At 37.2% G+C, this 22,285-nt stretch overlaps 1 protein-coding gene across 1 annotated transcript in view; it reads right to left on the bottom strand.

Annotated features, from left to right (window-relative positions):
* Nucleotides 1-1,153: 1,153 nt before the first annotated feature.
* The window catches only part of LRRC28 (leucine rich repeat containing 28), a 47,516-nt gene continuing 26,384 nt past the window's right edge, over nt 1,154-22,285 (bottom strand). The window contains exons 5-9 of the mRNA XM_010078538.1: nt 17,215-17,421; nt 10,774-10,876; nt 7,004-7,179; nt 4,469-4,628; nt 1,154-1,543 (exon numbers count right to left, since the gene is read on the bottom strand). Of these exons, the coding sequence (XP_010076840.1) occupies nt 1,471-1,543; nt 4,469-4,628; nt 7,004-7,179; nt 10,774-10,876; nt 17,215-17,421 (719 nt within the window). The 3' untranslated portion in view covers nt 1,154-1,470. The remainder of the gene's footprint in view (nt 1,544-4,468; nt 4,629-7,003; nt 7,180-10,773; nt 10,877-17,214; nt 17,422-22,285) is intronic.

Here is a 22,285-nt window from a genome sequence, read left to right as displayed (position 1 = left end):
GCACACCTCACCACAACATATGCTAATATACTACCAAATAAGTCTCTTTATCTTGCCGTTTTTATAACAGTTTCATTCATATCTATTTCAGCTTGTAACTACCTACTGCACAGAGTAGCACACTGTGCTAAATCAACAAGTACTTTATACCCAAGAAATATAAAATAATAAAAAAAGAACACATTATATTAAAAAAATTCCAAAACAAGAGGGGATAATTTTGTACAAAACGTTTCAGTGTAAAATAAAAATTTTAAGTCATGCAGACATTTTGGGCCTTTTTTGCATCCTTTGTCCTTTATTTAAAAGGAACAAGATCTAAAAAATGGATTCACACAAAGATGACAGTGACTGGAAATTTGTGCTAAATCTGACATTAATATATGAAAACAAATGTTACAGCCCTTCTGAGAAGATATCTGTGTATGCATATATACCTATGCATGGAGATACACACCGATCTCCAGCCTTCTGAGGCACACACTCCACTGACACGCTTTCACAAATCAGCCAAATGCTGAATCTAGAAAAAGATGAATACCAACTCTTTGCAGATCTATAGTCTGTAATTGTAAAAATATAGTAAATATATTTACTATCATATTATTACTTTTTCAACTGAACTTTGTACTTAAAGTAATCTTTTTCCTGAAGAACTCAAAGAAGCAAAAGGGAAAGTGTTTTAAACAATAAAGAACTGGAGTGATGAAAATAAAGAAAACACACCCTCAAACATGCTGGAACAAGACCATTTGGGGTAGAGATCAGGACCGGCTTTCCTGACTGAAACAGGATCTTTAGTCTCCAGACATATCCTAGTTACACCAATTAAACCACCGTGGCTTCTAATGATACCAGAGAGAAAGATCACCTTTTAATACATTGATTTAAAAAGCACAGTTGACTGTCAAAGACTTGGTATACAACTGGAATAACTCTTCTGAGCAAAGTTTTACGACAGGAAGAAGAAAAAGCTAAATTCTATGGGCAAGTCACTGGGATCCTTCAAAGGCTTCTCTAGGCTTAGAACCATACACCCAAATCCAGCTGTAGGAGTTATGAGGATGAGGGGGTGATCAAGTGAAAACTGGCTTGTCATAACAGGACCTTTTTTTTTTCCCTTTAGAGGAATGAAAACTGCCTCAAATGATGCAATGGGTCAACCTGAAGAGAGCCACATTTAAGAAATACTGGAAATCCTGAAGTCAGAGCTTGTGAATTTGTTTGGTTTGTATGTTGTCTTGGAGGAGAGAGAAGTTAATACTTTTAAAAGCTGGTATTAACACTTCCGAAAAGTTTCTGCAGTTCTTCCAAATTTGATAGAGCAGGACTTAAGTGCCTCTTACTGTTCCCGACTGGGCACTTCTGCTGCTTTGGCACGCGCACACACACAGTATTCCAGTACCAGTGAGATACGACGTCTAATGCGACTTTAGACTGGCAGCACTCCTGAGTCATTTTAAATGTTTATCAACTCAGTAGGTCAAAAGTCTGCAGACATTGGGTGGAGCAGCAGTATGCCACAAAACTAACAGTTGTCCTCCTAGGAAAAAAAAAAAAAGAGGGGAGGGGGAACAGTTGTCAGTAAAGATTAAAGCTCCTGGCCCCATTCCACAGCAGACAATATGCTGGTTTGTAAAATACAGGATTAGCCAATCTCAACACTTCAGGAAAAAGAAAGTTCATTTGCTCTATATGAGTGCCTGATGCAAAGGCAGAGAAACACTGCGGGAGTTCTCAAAAACCTTCCTGGTTTCTTATGTATTCAGTTTAAAGCAGCAGTATGTGGTTTTTCTTTCTGTGGAGGGTGTGGCTGAGTGTTACAGCCAGTAGGTTTAACAGCTCAAAGGAAAATAGCTCGGCAATTCTGTGCTTCAGCTTTGCTCGTGTGTTTCTTAAATTATGGCTTGTAGTCATGAAATAACTGAAGTCCAGTGTCCTCCTTTGGTTCAACCGAGTGACTAAACTGGGCCCAGATCTTCAGAAAGGACGATGGACAGGCAGAGCTGTCACACTGTGCCAGGTACTGCAGCAGGGGCTGCAACATGAAAGCGTGATACTAACCCTCACTGTGCTCACTGTGACCCTCCTGACAGGGACCTAGATATCTGCTTTTAAAAACTCCAGATCTGTTTTTTACTAACCCAGAAATCACACTTTGCCCAGTGCTCATGTCATGCTTTTTCAGATACAGAAATCCAGTTCAACACTTAACTATCCGTTCCTATAAGAGGATACAGAATGTGAGACAGAAATACAGACAGAAGTTACTGGCCATGGGTGTGGTATGTGCTAATCAGTGCTGTTCAAACATTCAGGATCCTTACCCTGTGTGTTTCCATGGTCACTGTAAGCTCTTTGGAACAGAAACCCTGTTCTTCACGGCTTTCTAAACCAGCTATCACACCTCTACAATTCCACATAATCTTACCATGTCAAGTGCACAAGCTACAGAGATAAGGATGAGAGGCTACCCTGCTTAGATCTTATTTTCTGTGGATTTGCATCACATGTCAGCTACTGTATTCACTCTGGCTTTGCAGAACACAGTACATTCTTGTCTAAGGGAGGGCATGAGAACCATTTTTTAAACAAGTGAAAGCCATGCAGAAATAAATATTTTCAATTAATATATTTTGGAGTGTTAATATAGTCTTTTTCCAAAATAGCCTTAAAGGATATTTTTGTTGAGTCGTAACTTTAATAATTCTAAAGGTGTCTACTGGTATGTCATCTCATAACTTTTAAGTTCTACAATAAACCATGCTTAGCAATTAAGTAGAAGGTAGAACTCTCTACTATAGTTCAAACTCTCCCATTGTTGGATTATTTCAGATAATACAAGGATTTAGTGACCAGCAAGTAAGTTTCCATCACTTTCTTACAAAATGGTACTGTTCTAATGGAGCTCAATGCTTGAAATAAATTCTTTATAGCATGATTATAACTTCTTACGACACCCTGACTATAAGGAGTCCAATATATAAGCAATTTATTTTATTCAACATGAAATCCATTGAATTTTCAACTTGCAACTGAAGTGTAACAGAATGGCAAGTTGAAGTACGCAATCTCTGCAATCAGATCTTTCTAAGAAAGATTTTTCCAAAATAGCACTTATGCAGCCTTCTGGCTGCTGTCCAGATTTGGCATACCTAAGTTGTTTTCATTTCATCAAGTTGAATTGCTTACAAATCATATCTATTATGCCACAAACTCACAGCAAAATAACCTGCGATACATCTGTGGAAAACAGGTACCATCAACCTGAATCACCAATTAGTCTCTTCTTGTTTCCTAAAGATCTTCCTATTGAAAAGCAGTTTATTTTTTTTATGGACGATAACTATCAAATCAATTGATTTCAGCAAGACAAGAACTAAGTGGCAATCTTCTACATTATATATCCCAACAAGTAATTTCAGAAACATTCCTTTTTAAAGCACCTTTGGTTTCTGCTCCCCACCTTTAAGAAGATGCTTTGTAACTAATGGCTTGACATGAATTGCCTGAAAAGAACCTGAGCATCACATTTGCTTAACTCCAAGTGACATTTCTTTAAAACTTCTTTATTACGTTTCAAATAGTACTGTAGTTCTGTTCAAGTAGAAGCAGTTGAAGTGTCTCTGATTATAGTCTTCCATTGCAGCAAGTGGATTCATTGATATCATGGCTCATTGTAGGCTACAGTATCAGCTCAGACTAATATGGGTTAGGGAAGGAATCACTGCAAACAATTGGTGCTCATCTTAAAGGTATTTTAAATCTTTATCTATATGAAGGCAATATTCCCTGAACCATATCCCAGTTTTGAGTCCCTGCACTGTCCAGCAAGTCAAGAACTCTGTGCAGGCTTGTCTACTTGACTTGTAAATGTGTCTGCGGGATTCACAACTGCTACAACCATAATAACTGAAATATTTTTTAAAAGATGTATTGCTACAAAACGTATGTTACAATGCAAGAATGTTTCCATAGCGTATCTCAAGTTAATTAGTGTGGAAAGAAAAAACAAGAGTATCACTGCAGGACATTTTAATTAAGCTCTGGCTTTAGAGCTTTTCTCTGCCTTTAATCCTACTGCACTTTTATTTGGTGGTGGCATTCTCCTGAAGTCAGGGTTGAGATCATCGGGGGCAGTATTGGTGTTAGGCAGTATTTCATTCCCAAGGCACAGAAGTGCCGTGTACATGCTGCATCACCGCAAACCAGTCAATTCCATCATATCAAAACCCTTCCCTATCTTACAGCAGCCTGAAAGAGGCAAGGGTGGGAGCCCCACTGTCTGACAGCACTATGCTGGTTTTCTTGTAAATAAAAGCTTTGTCCACTTTTGCATGCAATCATAGGAAAGGTGCTTTAGATCTGAAATGCTGCTAAGTTAAAAAAAATTCTTAAGAATATGCTTTGTTCCATAAGGTGTTTTTCTTCCTCAATGAAACCCCAGTGTAATCGCCTGTATAATTACCCTTGATGCAATCCTGCCATTGGAGTTTCTCTCAAGGGCAAGAGCTTTGGGTAGACAATGGTAAACATAGGCTGGCTGCAGCGGTGGCAGTGTCCCAAGGGACAGTGCAGCAATTCCAAGAGGCTTTTGGGTAGTGAGATTGGAGTCAGAAAGTTCAACTCTGGAGAAGAAAAGAAACAAAAGAGGCTTGTAACAAAACAATTGCATGATAAAACACAACAAGCATGATCCAGGAACAATTCAGAAAATCAGCTGTCTCACATTCTTAAGACTTTGTCAAAAGAACAAGGTAACACAAATTATCCCAATTAGGGTGAAGCACATGGTGCTTTCCATGTATAAACTCAAAAACTTAAATATGTAAGTTTAGCATCTGTGGCCATAAGATTAATGGGGCTCAAATACCCATACATTATAGTTCAAGCAAATACCCGATATTATAACTCAAGCAAACAATAAAAAACAGTAATATATCATAAAACATTTTTAGACACAAAGATTATCTAGACAGCTATTTGGTAATTAATAACAACACAAAATTCTGAAAAGGACATCAGTAGTATTTTACTAAAATATTTCAGCAACGAATCCAGCAGGATAGCTAAGCTCACTAAAAAGCCCAGACTCCACCATCAGCAAACAGGGATCTGAAATATTTAGAATTACTTGAAATACAATCCAGCCCAGCATAATTCTCAAGGGTCCAACCAAAGAGACCACTCTAAAAAGATCAATACGTTCATCATCTCTTAAGTGTGCCCCCACAGTTTACAAGATGCCATTATTTTCACCATAAGGGACTCCAGGGTCATTCCATGGAAAAGAACAATCTTTTTCTCAAGCTTGGCCCAAGCCATGTAGTGTTTTACAAATTAAACCCAACATGCTAATCTCCATCCAGAAACTGACAGACAGCCAAGACAGGTGAATGAGTTTAGTTGCTGAGTAATCAAGACAAAATGCAGTACCTGATAAATCAGTTTTGCGATATCACACTAGTTTCAGCTTTCAAATGCTGTAAGGTTTAACCCATACACAATGTACCACAACAGCCTCAATCTAGACGATAAGCGTGACGAATAGCACATTTGCGTCAGAAAGAAAAGGTCACATTGTGTAGCCAAGCAAAGACTGAGGAAAAGTAGTCCAGTCACTTCTGTCATACTTACCTAGCAGCAGCCTAGTACTTAACAGCACCCTTGAAACTGCAAATTTAGGCAATCAGTGAGACACGAAATCTGCTACTTTAATCACGTGCCACCTGCTTCCCCAGCACACCATTATCGTACACCTGCCTGAACTGTGTTACTCCTGCCTCACAGAAATGTGGGTGTCACCAGTGGCAATGCATGTAGTCTTTATTAAAGTCACTCAGAATAAGAATATATATATGTGTGAGGGTATATGTAAATATACAAAAAGACTATTGTAGCAAACTAGAAGTAGACAAGATAGGTAAAAAAAACATTTCACTGTCTTTTTCAAGTTCTGCAGCTTGGCTGCAACCAGATGTAAACCTCACAGCCTTGTATAAACCACCTGCAAACCATTTCTTAAACTGATTTTGCAATGCTATCTTGCTATTCCCAAACCAAACTTCACCAGCATCTTCAGGAACCACATTCACAGCCATAATCCAGAACTTATTGTGTCCTCTACATCAGTAAATACATTCTCCAGAAAGCAGTGCTGTTTCCTATGCACACAGACTGGTATGTTTATCCCACCCCTCTACATGAAGCTTTTTTCCTTCAGTGTATTTGCTGCAGACCTCCTTGTACGCTTTTCCTGGCAAAGCAGTAATTCAGCAGTTAGGATTTCCTCCAGTGGCCATGGTAAAAGTGACCCCTTACCATATCCCTCCAATCTTCCCATTGCAACTCTCCACCCTTCTGCTTTCTACTTTCACCTCTAAAGCTGACAAACTCCCAAAATGCCTTGAATAGGGGAGAGTCACATCTAAATCTGACAAAATCTGAATCTGCAGGTTATCATCAGATAGTGCTAACTCATGTGACTGCGTGATGCATAACCAGATGAGCCAAGGGCCACTTTACAGCAAAGAGTCTGAATTGGGGCAGAACTAAAACAGCTCAGCTGTCACGCTGTACTGAAATGGCCAAGGGCTGCTAGCATTTCTTTTGTATAACAAGTCTGCCAGTTTAGGAGTCTGCTGCCTGGCAAGAAGTTGCACTGTTGGCTGATGCATCTAATCTTGCCTCAGGAACTGTATTTCCCATCTCCTACTTCCACTAAAGAGTTTCTCCTGCAAAAAGCATCCTTCCTTATACAGTCCTCAAGAAAGAAATAATTTGTAAGCACCATTAGACCTCAGAAGTAATATTTGGATCTCCATTTTTTGATATTGGACATTTTTGTTCTAATACAGCATTTCAAGCATAATTTGATTAAATAAATCTTTTAAAATATTAATCCTTGCCCAGCTCTTTGAAGAGCTATTTTGAAATGTTCTTATCACTGCCAGAAAAGCACTTTCACTCTTTCTGTAATCTGAAGAATGCAGAAATTTCATACCTTTTAAAAACCTGTAGTAGGTGTTATAGAGGGTCCTCATGGCCAGTTCTTGCAAAGGCAGCACACGATCTGTTTCTGTCCCTATAGATTTCACCTCTGCTGGCAGGAACACTGTTAACTGGCCCGATGAAAAAGAGAGCAGTTTCACCTCTGAAACTTGAATTGGAGAACCACAACTAGAAGGACACAAGACATTTAGAAAATGGTTAGAAAAACAGTAACGGTAACTTGATTGAGAAACCCAGATGGCCAAAGTATGCCTTATACTGTTCTTCAGTGCAGCACCCTTCAAGGATTCCCTGCAGACTGCAATACACGTTGACACACATTTTCTATACATCTCCACCTTCTGTAACGTGCTAGTCGTGGGACATCTGGAGGTCTTAATTTATCAAATAACATTCAAAAGCTGAAGAAATGAAGACACAATCCAAGGAGGTGAACCAAGTGCACCGTGTGTCCTTCACGTTGCCAACACACTCATCTCATTCAGCCTCTGAATGTCATTATTACTAAATGTTTTACACAGGGGAGCAGTTTCATACCTAACAGTTGTCTGCCTGTGTCTTGGAGCAACCAGTTGAGAATGGTAATGGGTTTCTCAATTATAATATGTGAAGCAAACTACAACTAGCAAAAAAAATACCATATTAAGTGCCACCGGATGATTCTTTACTATACCTTTTCCCATCCTCAGAGCTTCCTTGGAGGGTGTGGGTGAAGGAAAAATAAAAGGAACAGCCTAAGCTGTAGTGGAAAGATATCCTAGTAGGCCTACTAGCCTCGTCCTTCACAAATCATACAAAGAAAAGGAAGGCTATTTGGATCCAAGGAGAGAAACTTAGCTTGTAGTAAAAATAATAACTCTTTACATGATCCCTGTTGCAAGCTATCATACCAAAGAGACACGCATAGGAAAATTCTACTAAGAGGCTGGAGAAGTCAACAAGGGAATCGGAATTGTTTATGACAACTAAAATTTGAAGCCAAGAGCAACTTGTTAGGGCCAGTCCTGACAAATGGAACAGAAACAGAAATTTGTCAGCCTTCCCAGATATTGGACCTAAAACTGAGGTAGCTACACTCAGCCTTATCAGATGTGAAAGAAATCTCATAGTACTTCTCTGATAAGAAAGAAACTCATCTCCTCTGACTAAAGGAAAAGCAGCACAGAAGAACAAGCAAAAAAGAACAGCATCAAACATCAAGTCAATAAGCCTCTTGTTAAATATTTAATACTTTCCCACAAACCATTAATGGGGTTAAAATATAATTGGGAATTCAGAGATCCAATGTTCCAACAATCCATTCCCCAGCAATCCATACTCAATGAGTTAGCTATCACACAGAATAAATCTATAATGCTGTATTTTCAAGCTGATTAACCCCTTACCCACCTAGCTAGAAGACATACAGAAGCTCACTACAGTTTCTGCAGTTCAGAGCTGGACCATTTGGTCTACTCTACGTAAAGGGTGAGCCTATTAACACCTGACTTTGTCAACACTGAAAGCCAAAGTAAACAAGCAAAACAGACCGTTAAGAAGAATAATCTAAGAGATAGACACCCTTAAAACAGGATGGATTAGGGAATTAATCTCAAGCTATAAGTAACACTGGGTGCAAGAAGAATTAAAAAAAACCTGCACAAAATCCATGGAGGTGTAAAAGTAGAATAGAGGATGGTCTATCTAGCTGGAAAAAAAATGGAGCTGCAGAAGAACCTTGGTGAATAAATAACTGGGAAAAAAAAAAGCTGTGACCACTTATTGGTTGCCTTCAACAAGACTGACAGATATCTAGCTGGAGACTATGAAACCCAATCTGCAAAAAAAATAAGATCAAAATTTATTTTGAGTGCTGAGATCATCACCTCTTACATAAAAGACTTTTTCAGTCAGTCTGACTGCAGGATTCCCAGACAGAGATTCATTACTTACACAATGCAATTTCTATTCTATTTTCAGAAATCTAGCTTTATGTTAGTAACAGCAGCATGTCAGATTTTATTCTCCAGTGGATGACCAGACAGAGCACTAAAGCCTGGACCTTCAGCTCTTGCCTGACCCATGAAAATCTTGCATTGGTTACTAATGCTTTCTTGGAAAGAACACAGAAAAATCTTCACATGACCATTATCACACAGTTTTAATGTCACTCAGCACGTTATCAAATAAAACCTTTGGTTTCTTAATAACACATCTAAGTGCTCTTCCTATGTTGAAAATTGTCCTTTAAAATAATCTATGATGTTTCAAGATGGTTTCACAATATAAAGACCAATATCTGTTTGGTACACAAATACAAATATTATTTTGCTTACCAAAATTAATTTTAAAAAATTCTTTATTATTAAGGAAAAAAATAACATTTTTTTATTCCACAGAAGCATTACAAGAATTAAATTCATTGCAACACTGGCAACTTTTTTTGTTTCTTCTATACTCGATTTATAATACTCTCCATCAGAGATACTAGCAGCTAGCCTCACCAGCAGTGTACATGTACCGACAGCAAAAAGAACCGGTAATATCTTCACAACAGGTCAGTGCAAAGATAAAATTATTTTGACTGAGTATAAAATATGTACTTAAAATGTTAAAAAAAAAATTGAAGATATGGTTCTTTAAAGTCACCTGAGATAGGCAAGACAGTTGGACCAAAATTGTTGGAACATTTCCTGCATCGTCACTAGTGTTTTTGGTCACAATCAATACAGTTCTATTACCTTTAGGGTCAATTTAATGTCTGTGTTACAATCCACAATCAGTTCTGAAAGAGCAAAGGCTAGAAATCATTTTTCCTGAAAAAACCAAATTAGTAGAAGCTGGAGACTGCACACAGTTCAGCAGAACTATAATCCAACTGCAAGTATTTAAATATCACACAACCAGCTGACACAGGACTATTAGAAAAATCTTAAAATGCCAAGACTCAGCATCTCGCATATTGCAGTACAGTGCAGGCTGTAAAGAGGGAAATTTATATTTAATGCAACATTTGCTGAGAGCTAGCATACCAGAAATTTATAATTAGATGGTAATGGGGACAATCCTCTTCTGATCAGTTTTACACCAGTAAGGCTCCATTCATCAGTGGTGCTGAGCCTAATTTATGCTAGCGTCAATGCAGAAAGAATTAAGCTAGTGTCCAAGACAGACCACTTTTTTCTCAGATCCTAACCACAAACATGAGCCAGCCCAGGATATTTTTAAAATGCACATGTAAAAATATACTTGTCAGTCCAAAATTCCTAAAAAAAGTTACTTATTTTAGTTAGTAGGTACCAAGACCTACAAGAAGCTGGTACTGGGACATAAAATGAGTGAAGGAGCTACATGTGACATTCCAAGATATGGCCCATAACTTACAAAATGTGAGAACTTATAAACCACATAGATGCTGCAGCATGTTAAAAAAGTATTTTGTTTCTTCTTTAGTTGTGGAAATTCTGTGAAGCCTACATTTTTGGCCAACCTTTAAATGCAGCTGGGATTCAGCTTTAGGCCTTACATTACCATTACAGATTCCTTCAGAATCACTGCACTGTCTGTTACAGATTAATACTAAAATATTGAAAGTCAGCAATTAACACAGAAGTTTTACTACAAAAATAAAACAGAACAGGGAGCTGCAGCAATCCCCTCAAAATAACATTGGTTCTGAATCAATCATACACACACATAAACCCAATCAATTGTAACATAGAGGAAGATATTTGAGAAATTTTACAAGGAACAGGTATGCAAGACATCTGAATTAATACCTACCCACTGCAGCCGATGACTTTATTATACAGGTAAGATGGGAGGCCTTTCAGATGAATATTGTTATCCACATAAACATATTGCAGCTCTCGAGAACGACCTAAATCTGGGTTTAGAAAACAAAAAAGTCAGAGGGAGAAGGGATGACTGACAATTATAAGCAAACCAATTCTCTTTAATTATAAATAAGCTAATAGATTAAATGTAAGCAAACATAAATTAGTACCCCTCAGTTGTAAAATTTCAGCCAATGGTTTTATTATGGATGAGCTGAAAAGCTGTTTAGAAAACAGCATTTAAAATTAATAAAACAAAACAAAACCCCTTTTCAGTAGTCCTGAAAATTCCATTATAAATAATTAAATGTTAACATTGGCAAACTCTGAAGTCAGTTTGAAGAAGCAAATGGACACTTGATTTCAAATCTACAGGGTATACTTCAAGTTCACAAGGTCAAACCTGCTTTCATTAACTGGCCTCACGTCACTGAAATCACAGCTTCACTATCTTTGGTAAAGTGGTAAAGACAAAGAAGAATGTGGTCTGTCCTGCTCTTTTTTTTTTCCTCCAAGAAGAGATACTTGCTTGATTACATTAACCATAACAAAACAAGTCTATGTGATGCAGTAAATTACAGAACACAAGAAAATAGACAAGCATTAAACTGCAGAATATCATACAACAAAAGCTGTGGCTACAAGTAAACGATCAATACATCTGAAGGTGTGCTTCTTGCATTATTTCTGTTAAAATATTCATGGCTGGCAGTCAAAAGCAGCAAGTACAGCATGTTTAAGCAATACATTCACGAACTAGAAATATATTAACATACCTCCAAAAAGGAGCATATGAGGTATGGAATAATTTTATTTTGTTTAGAAAATTAAAGTGGGAAACTGGAGCAAAATTAAAAGGAAAAAATCAGGCTTCTGGGAATCATTCTTAGAAATAAGAATTTTGCTTATCAGCAAGATCTAGTCAGTGGTAAAAGTGCTGTCAGTGGTTTAAACTGCTATCAAAAGAAGTAAAAAGCACGCTAATGTGAGAGATGTTTAAAAAGACAAACCAAACTCAACTAAAAAGAGTCTAAAAGAGTTTTGAACTGGCAAGAAAGCTGATAGGTAAGATCATGTGGGCAGCCCATTTCATCTGTTGTTCCTATGCCGTTTGAGATACTGGGTTAGGAAAAGACAAATGCGTTTAATACAAAGTACAAACCAGTCAAACAATGTTTGAAAGCCTCTCTGCCTGGAAGGGGATAGCTGCAACCCAGATGAATTGCATTATGAAAAAATTAAAAAAACATATCTGTATGCCTCTCAACTTCTTAAACTTTTATGAGTATGCTATAGAAACTAAGCAAGATAAACAAGCAGTTGGCTGAACCAGCCACATTGCAAGACAATACTAATATTGACTAATTCTGTTTTCATCTTTATCAGCTGTCAATTACCTTGGTTGGCATAAAGATAACCACAGAAATCAGCATAACTTCTGTCCCTTTTGTAACTGTGGTCAAGAATAAAATTTTAAAAATTTCCAGGATACTTCTATTCAGAAATTCTATTTGGAATAATTATTCCCTACTATAGCAATAGGTAATACAATCCCTTCTTTAATACTGAATAGTTTTATTGTACACAAGAGCTCTGGACACCACTTAGAGCAGATAAAGCAAACAATATTTTGAGTGATCCACCACGAAACATTTGGCCATCTTAAAATAAACTGAATGTGTTCAGCTCTCACCCACTTGAATGGCAGCTGTAAGCACCAGAAACCTTAAAAGCTCACACTGAGGAAGAGCTTTGGTGGGTGTCATGTTCTTTATATCAAAGATTTGATAATAAGTGATGATACCAACAGAAAACGAATAGATTCCTTTTCTGAAATAAAAATGTTAACATAAAAAACCTGAATTTTGGTTTTTTTCTTTTAATACAGGCCCTTGCCCTGACACAGTCTACAGAGGTTTCAGGGACCAGAATCTGGGCTTTGTTCAAACCGCAGTCACTGGGCATCAGGGGACACGTTCAACCATCACATGCTCCTTTAACCCTGTCCCAAAGCCATTCGAGTTTGCAGAGCTATCTGCTGCATCCACCAACTGTCCTGCCCCAAGAAGCAAGTACAAATTCCTCTGCTGACTGACGGGCACTGCTGCGAGATGCTGCTGTGCATTGTTATGAGCTAACACCTCAAAAAGATTATTTCAGCTCAGTATTGCAGGGCTGAAAATAGTTTAGTAAAGTTCTGGGATATTTTTAGATGAAACAAAAACATTGTTATCTTTCAATGAATAAAAATATTGCAATATAGTGAGGCACTAAAACACCATAAAATGTTGTAAGGCTGGAAAAGAATCAGCCAATAAAATTTAAAGCCGATAGCATGTGCACAGCACACCGAACGCTGAGAGTATCGCCTCACGTTGCAAAGCCAATTATACTAAGAAGAGCAGAAAACTATGGGTTGCTGGGGTAGCTTGAGTGTGCTACTGTTTAACTTATTAATTTAGAGAATGGAAGAAAATTTTTAAAAGAGGCTCATCTTACTCATTTCTACACAGATGTATGCAAATGGGCTGAAAATCAAGCAAGTCAAAAAAAAGCCCTAAAGCTGTTCTTTTCATATGCATGGAAGGGGGAGTTATGCTGCATCTCATCTCTCCCTCTGTCTTTATCTTATGCTATGTTTAGATTCTAAGTTCTGAGATGAGTGCATTGCCTAGGTAATTAAAGCAAATTTTTGGATGTTAGACAAAATATCTCAGTAGGAAAAATTCAATTCCCAAAGCCAAATAGCCTGTAACTATAAATGTTCCTTTGATATAGTTTCTTTGCATTAAATAACCAAGCATCTTCTAGTCCCCAAAAGATTTTTTGCTAGTTTCAAACACTATCCATAAAATTTAAACTTAAATAAATCACCACTTTAAAAAGCTCTTTGTATCCCATCCACATTAATTTTTATGTCTTATATCAGTCAACAAATATTGTTAAAAGTCCCCCAAAAAACACACTTCTGAAGAACTTTGTAAAATAAGGAAGCTGTCCATCTATGAAAAGGCTAAAGCTACAAAGAAGGTTTTCATGTGGCTTTTGCAAGCACTGTGCTGTGTCTAAAACATTTCCACTTTCCTCCTTCCAGGCTCCCAGATCAAAGACCTTTCTCCCAGAAATGACCAAATGCCATGAGTCCTGAACAAACCCCAATTCTAATTTTTTTTTCTTTTTCTTTTTCTTTTTTTCTTAACCGCAGGGCCCTGGCATATGCATTCCACATGGCTGAAGATGGAACAAAAGCTCCTGTGTGTCTGCACTGATGCTCTTTTAACCATACTGTGAGGGCAAGGACACAAAAGCAGCATATACTGAGGTAGAATAAGACCTTTGTTTACTGTGTACTGATAATTACTAGCCCCATTTTCTAAAGAAAAAGTGCACATAAACCCTCCCTAAAGTGACATAACACTGAATATTTGCTGTCATAACAACCCCTGTACTGCCACTACACTTGAGAATTTATGGCCTATTTTAATTATATTTGTACTTAATTACATAAATCATTTTGATTTTTGCAGTGTCATCAGATTCAAATTTCTGCCTGCAATGGAATTTGTTTTCAGGCATTGGAGTATTTGCTAACGGTAAAATTTTCAAGTTAAATTTCTATCAAAGGATAATTTATATTGTAGATTGATATAAAATTATCAGAAGTTCTATCTGCCAATCAAGAACAGAATTCCTAAGACCATTTATTAGGGCAACATGTAAACCACCCTGACAATAACAGGGCTGTCCAGGATGCAGTTTCCTGTTCAACTTGCACATACAATTTGGTCGATTGTTTTGTGGTTTTTTGTAAATAAATTTATTAGGAAGGCCCAAAAGCTCAGATTCACGCAGTCTTGTTTCTTTGAATATAAACCGGAATACTCAACAGCTGATTTTATTTTTTTTTTAAATATGGGCAAACCCAAGAATTAAGCGTATTCTGCAGAACAAAGGGTTAATTCATTATTGTTTACTGATCTGCTTGTTTATGTACCACTTCTGAAAGTTACAGAGTGGCATCAGGTATTTTAATTGTATTTTGTAAAATTTGTAAACTTACACTTTTTTTCCTGAGACTCACAGGCCCAAACTTAAAAGAATGTACAGGACAAAAAAGTGCATAGTACCTATCCAGCAGTGCTGTGAAAGGACTGTGCTACTGCTGGAATAAATCTTACACCTACCTAGGGACAGGAAAATGCAGATTTCCGTTACACTTTACAAGAGGCTCTACTGGCAGCTACAAGAGACATACTTAGATAAAGAATGGATTCCTTGGCATAGTAGATGCGAACCACCATATGAAATAAAGTAAATCACACTTTAAAAAGCATTAAGCAATATGTTCCAAACATATTTCTGCTAACATGGACATGTCTAATAAGAGGAAAAAAACCATTCTGTCAGAGGATGAATAAAAAGTCCGCTTTTCAGCTCAGCTCCCTAACTGAAAAAAATTGCTTGATAATTCTTGCTTGAATATCACTTGTAGGTATTTCTACAGTATCTTTCACTCTTATTTAACGTCCTTACTCAGTCATTAGCTACTGAAGTTGGATGTAAGAATACACAGAAAAAATCCATTAGCCAACATGTGCAGCTAGCAAAAATAAAGCTACAATTGTGCCTTAACTTCAGGAATACTCCATATAGTGCTGTACACACACAAAACATATTTTCCTATATAACAGAAGATAGATTTAATATTTTTGCTTTTCAATACACTTTCTCTTCTACTTTATTTCATCACATCTTGACCATTCCGAAGCCTTCTGATTCTTCAGATGAAGGATTAAACATTTACATTTATACTGTGCTCCTTTTCCTCTGAACTCTAGGATTTATGATTCAGTTTCATATCCACAGATAGCAAATTATCTCCAAATGTTCACCAGTGAGTCACTATTAAGAACTACTGAACAAGGTCAATTGACAGTCTTTGATGTTTCCCTTTATTTTAAAAGTTCCTTTTGAATGTTTTGAATTTGAGTCTAAAAATAAAGAAAAAAGAAGGTGTGTCATTATATTAGAGATTTATTTCCTCCTTTTGAACTTAAAACACTTCAGCACATCTATGGCTCATCCAGGTCAGAGCTCACTCACAGATAAGCTACTAGTGCAAAAGCAGCGAAAACTTTTACCCTTGAATATTTCACATCTTATCTCACTGAACAGCATCTTGTTTTTGCAAAATTAAGAAGATTTAACTTCTCTGTCTCACAAAATGGAGGTAGAAATACTTGCCAAAATAAGGCAAGTTACTTTGTTTGTTTTAGTTAGTACTGTAGAATCTGGATGAGGCATCCTGCAACTCATTTTCTCATTTATATAATGACATATGTTGGGACATAACTAAAACAGTATGTCTGGAGACATTATTTGCACTTACTTTCCAGTAATATAAACCAAGGTGCTAAGAAAATCAGGAAGACCATAAAATTCTTTAAAGACTAAATCGCTGGTACTGAAAAAATTAAGTTAAACCTATACAAGGTAACTAATTTAGAAATTATCTCACTTTTAGCCACCTCAATCTTCATCTTCTTTTTCAATGTGATTATCATAACTCCATCTGCACCTAATTAACACCAAACTCTGATTGTCTTCTAGAAAAACTATTCAAGTGACGTGACAGATTTGCATGTATGTCTATATTTCAGCAGAGATTAGCCCATGGCAGGGTTAAAAAGTAATGAACACATGGAAGAGGATTTGCTTTTCACAAACAGAATGTACAGTCCACACTTAGTGACAACACAACTGCTTCCCCCAACAAACCACCACACACTGACTGCACCTCCTACTCTTGAAGACCTGCTTCCACACTTCTAAACTTCGAAAGGGTTGAAAGGCAGAGAAATTCTTTCCTGTGCTACAGCTGTGGAAGTTTTGATGGATACCTACACACAGCACAAACTAAGCCTTAGCTAGATTATGCTGTACTGACATTCCTAATGATGAAAAATAACTTCTGTGGAGTTACTGGGATTCCACAGCAAGTTTTAAACTCTAGCTGAAGAATCTTAGTTAAATTGTCAGATCCAGCAACAGAAACAGATCATTACCCAAAGCGGTGGAACTCAGATTACATAGTACTATATTTAAACACAACATCATTTAAACATTTTTCCCCCTCAGCTAGCTAAAAATAAAGCAAATTTGGTAGCTGACCTATTGCTTTAAAACAGACATCAAACCTTAACCTGCATTCTTTATTAACATATTTTCCAACAATATGATCACTGTGGCAACTCCATAAACAGAGTCCATAGGGACCACCAACAAGAATCACTCGATTTTTTTATTTTTTTTTCTTTTCAGGGCAGAAAGTTTGTTTTCCTGTTTCTTCTCTGACCCACACTCCAGTCCAATGACAGTGGTGACTCACCAAGTGGCAAAAAGGCAAGGCGGTTTCCAGCCATGGAGAGCTCATTGAGGCTTGGTAGTTGGCACAGGTGGCGGGGAACATACCACAGGTGGTTTCGGTCTGCAGTCAAGTACTGCAGTGAAAGACACATATGCAGCCTTTCGGGTAACGTTATCAAACGATTGGTTGAAATGTCCAGTGTCTGTAGCTCCCTCAGGTCTCCAACCTCTACAATCCAAACAGAAGGCATTAAGAGTTACTAATATAACTGCTTTCACAAACAAGACCACAAAAAAAATCTCATGTAAATTGAAAACAAAGGTCAGCAGTTAGCTGTGCTGTTTTTCTCTTAAGATACTGTTCGATAGAATCTGTGTTCAGAATTGAGACTAATGATCTTCACCATCTTCATATTACAAATCTTTTTGATGAGGAACAGTTATCAGGCAGTATCTTCAAATACGAGATCTCTCAAAATAGAGCATTCCTGAATTGTGACAATTACTAGTGTCAAAAATATCAAGCAGTTTCCTGGTCCTAAATCAGAACTAGAAAAAAAAAAAACAACCCAAAACCCAAACCAAAACACATTACATAGCTTGCTGTTCTTGAGGTTTTTTTGCCTGACCCCAAACTCATACAAATTAAAATTAAGGGTTTTTTTTAAAAACATTTTGAGGATGCAATGCTTATATCCACCTTAGTTAATATTCTCTTGCAATGAGACTTACAAATACATGCATAGCACTTCTTGCTTAGTGACAGTCTTTCACCAAGCATGCTTAGGAACAACGGCTCTGTCTTCATAACACAATTCAAAAGACCTAGTTTAAATTAGAAAAGAAATTTCTTAATAACCTGTAAGCTGTCTTGTTATGTTATATTGTAGGAAGATATTACAGTAGGTTTTAATCTATAGTTACAATAATTACGGCTTCCAGAGATTTTCTTTTTTAACATTTTAAGAATCTGGTTAATGTTTGCAACTTTAAAAGTACATTTTTGTGTTTTAAATATTATTGTATTTTTATTTTATGTAGGTAACAAATTAAGTTCTTAAAAGCCTCAAAGACATGACCACACAAGTAGCCTTGCTTGTGCAGTGATTTTCCTTGTGTCTGACCTGTGGTACCAGGGTGCACTTCTTTAAGGGCTGACTAAAATATATTCAGCAGTTCCACAGGTTATCTCCTTGTTTATTTAGTTATTCTTTTACAGTTCCCCTAAAAATCAGATAATTCTATAAATTATTTTCCCCAAACATAGGGAAACTGTAAACAGTTTTGCTTTGTTTTGAAATACTTTACAGCAATAGAACCAACTCATGAAGTGCTGGGTGCCGCTCATTCTTACTGCCGTTCTCAGCACCTTGCAGGACCACATGTACTTTGCCCTCAGCAGAATGAAACCAGCTCTTGAATCTGATAGCTGCTAAAACAAAAGATTCACCATAATTTTCTACACTGAATACACCAGACAATCTACACAATCCTCAATCTGCACAATTCACAGCTCTACCACACAGATTTTTTTTTTTAAGATATAAATAGGGCAACACTGTTTAAGTTAAAGCTAAACAGAACCTGTTGTGCCCTTAAGGTCTCTCTGCGGCAGGAGCTAGAAAATTCGCTTTTCCCTGAGCTCTGGGATAGCACCTTGTATACTACATGCAAAGAAGAAAACAAAACACTACGTTAATTTCAAGCTATCTTCCACACAATGGGAAAAATAAATGGCAAATCTGAAGGTGACCTTGGGAAAAACTGCTAGAAATGTTACTTTCAAGACTGAAAACATGAGGAAAAGGGAAGCTATAATTCTGTATCAGAGATTTTTACAAAAGTACTAACTGAACAGAATGTGTATGCACATTTCTACGCAGTGCAAACAATCCCAGCATTAACTGCAATAAAGAATTGACAACCTATATAAGCATCCTTTCATAAAATATTACTGACAGAAGCAGCTACTGTAGGCAGGTGACCACACTCTTCAAACCTCTTAGTTTTGATGTCAATAGGAATCATAAGCTTAATTTTCAGGTTTTTTTTTTTTTTTACTACAAGATTGAAAATGAATGGCAAAAGCAAAAATAATCACTACTAAATAGCAAAAGACTCCTGTGTAAAAGAACTGCAGGAGGACTCATTTTTAAAGAGTTTTATATTCATGACAAACAAAGCCATATGCTTGAAAACAGTGACAGGAAAAGAGCCACCTACATTCAGCCAAACCACTGACCACATGCAGTCAATAACAGGCCTAGCTATTTTCATGCACTAACCTTTTTCTCTGCCACTAAAAACAGTTTTCTAATTCAGTTTAGTTCCAAAATCCCATAAATGTTACGGTTGGCAAAGCTGGCAGTGTTTCAAAGGCATTGCTAGAATGATATGTTTCAAATCTAAGAGGAAATAAAAGTATTCTCACTTTATCCTTCATCCAAAAAACACATACTTGCCCCAAAACTTCATCCTCTCTACCTTAATCTTCCAATGCATACCAGATGTAAACATCCACTTTCAACATACAGTGCCATATGTTACAAAAACACCCACCAACCCATGCTGAAGTTAAAAAGTAACCCAAACCACTTAAAGTACCATCAGATTAAAGATAAACCCCCGGACTCCCCCCACCATAGTGTTGAAAGCTCATTTTGAAGAACATGCTCAGACATTTACTAATGACACTAAATTGGTTTCCATCTCATTAAAGCAAAGGAAAACAATAAAGAGGAATAACACAAAATACAAACAGTCCATGAATACGTTTTCCAAGCTTTTAGTTACTATTATCCGCACTTTAAAAATCTTGCAACATAAATACTGAAGGATGCCTTGCCTAACAAACATGGTGAAAGACTTACAAATCTCTCTCTTGCTACCACCTCATCAAGCACTAAGATACATGAGAGGTGGACTTTGGAAATTTCAGACAGACCCAGAAAAGAAAACAGCTATTCCCAAATAAAAAGAACTGATGAAGAAGGGACTTCGATTCAGAGATTCACCACCCTCCCACCCCCCCCAAGGATAAGAAAGAGACAAGCATTACACAGCACCATTAAACCACATCAAGGAGTTCAAATTACTTTTAAATGAAATTCATAAATGTGCAATTTAAAATTGTTATCAGCTCTAGGATTAACACTATCAAAATCAACATGGCAGAGCACCGAGCCCCATTTTGATATCGGAAGCCAGACCAAATTCTCAGTAGCTCCACTAAACCTCTAACTCAGAAAGAGAAGAGTCCAAACGTTAAGTTCCTATCCAATTTTTTGGACCCAAGTGTTTCAGTCGTGTCTGCCTGCATGGCTTACTGCCTTCACGTATAGCTGGGCAATTCTGCATCTTGGCCATATGGTACAAACGTGTTCACGGCATGGTACACCCAGAGTGGCTGACAGCCTGTAAATCCACACACTACCTCACCTCACAGCAAGTGAAACGCACGCTTATACCCTGCGTCCTGCCTACAGCCTTCTGAAGGTGGCTTCAGTGACACAGACGTACACATAAATAATTCAGACTATATTCTAAAACTGCCATCACTTGAGTAATTAATTCATCTTTTTCATCCTTGATAATATGAAGATTGAGAAGTGATTACTGTGGTTCCAAAGAGCAGCCTTTCCATTCCAACCCCTTGGAGAAAGGGACAAGGGAACTGTCATCATCTGCATTTGGCTTTTCAAAGAAAAACTGCCAAATAGGTTTGTCTCTCAATACAAAGAGAAAAGAAACATCAGCATATTATTAAAAAAAAAAAAGAGTGAAACCTTGAAAGAATTTCCAAAATTACTGACCTTCTAACAAAACTGATGGAACTGATGGCATTTGTATAAACACACCTAGCATCAGGAAGAAAAGAAAAAAAAAAATCTATTTCTGATTCAGGTGGTTTAAATGCCAGTTTTAAAAATTAATTCCCGTGGTTTTACATGAAGGAAAAAAAAAACATCTGGAAGTAAGCAGCCTATACAACATACAATTGCCAAAGGCAATTCAAAGTTCCTCAACCTTCTGGGGGCACAGGCTCACCAGCTGCATAACTCAAAAATAACTAACAGTTTTCTTTACATTTCAAGAGCAATCCCACCTTTCCCTGTTGGGCCATAACCCAAAATTTCATCCAAAGATATATGAAACACATAGACAACTGGATTTGAGTGTGTGGAAGGCATGGATTTACTTTAAATCAAACGCTATCTGAGTCTTTCCATCCAAGTAAAGGAAAAAAGGGGACAGGAAAGGGCTACAGACCTACCTGCATGAGAATGCACCTCAAAGCAGGATATTAAGAGAAAGCAGAGAACCTACAAGGAATGGAAAAAGGGACTGATCAGCAAAGAGAGCTGGCACTCGGAGGTCAGGCCGCAGAAGTTAAATGAAAACTGCCAGAAGGCCAGGAAAATGGGAACTCACAGACAAACAAAAGGTTTCTCAACAAGAACTAAAGAGCAAGCAATGAAGAACTGGTGTCAACAACGGGTAGAAATTAGGAGGACAGACCAAACACTAAATTAACTTTTTGCATCATTTTTTCCTGTAAGAATAATGCTATGTACAAGGACAGAGACAGAATACCTCATGGGAACAAGGACAAAGCACTGAAAATTACCACATCCATTACTAAAAGAAATGAGGCTGCTTAAAAAATTTCCATCCCAGAATACTGGAGAAAAAGAAAAAAAAAGGGTTATTTATCAAAATTGCAAACTCAGGCACGAGGATTCTCAATGAATAGGACATTTTCTGGGATAGCAGCCTAGGGTTGGAGAAGAAACATAGAACCTGTGTTCAAAAATGCCCCGTTAATGTGAACTCGGTGCTCTTCAGTATCTTACAAATGTTCTAAGTGAAGAGCAACCAAGATTAACCAATGACTGGAACATAAATAACAGAATGAAAACACAACCCAGATCTTTCCAAATATAAATCATGTTATACTGGCTTATCTTTGTTTAATGAAACTTCTTGGTTAATGGTAACACAAGTATCACATCTCATAGCAAATTACTGGGATGGAGAAAACATTACTAGTGGTGGTGTTCCTCAAGGGTCTATTTTGTTTAGAATTTCCATCT

The sequence above is a fragment of the Pterocles gutturalis genome, unplaced genomic scaffold (assembly GCF_000699245.1).
Source record: "Pterocles gutturalis isolate BGI_N339 unplaced genomic scaffold, ASM69924v1 scaffold5728, whole genome shotgun sequence".
In the NCBI taxonomy this organism is placed as follows: domain Eukaryota; kingdom Metazoa; phylum Chordata; class Aves; order Pterocliformes; family Pteroclidae; genus Pterocles; species Pterocles gutturalis.
Note: the sequence above shows the minus strand (reverse complement) of the source record. Positions and strands in the feature narration are given on the sequence as shown.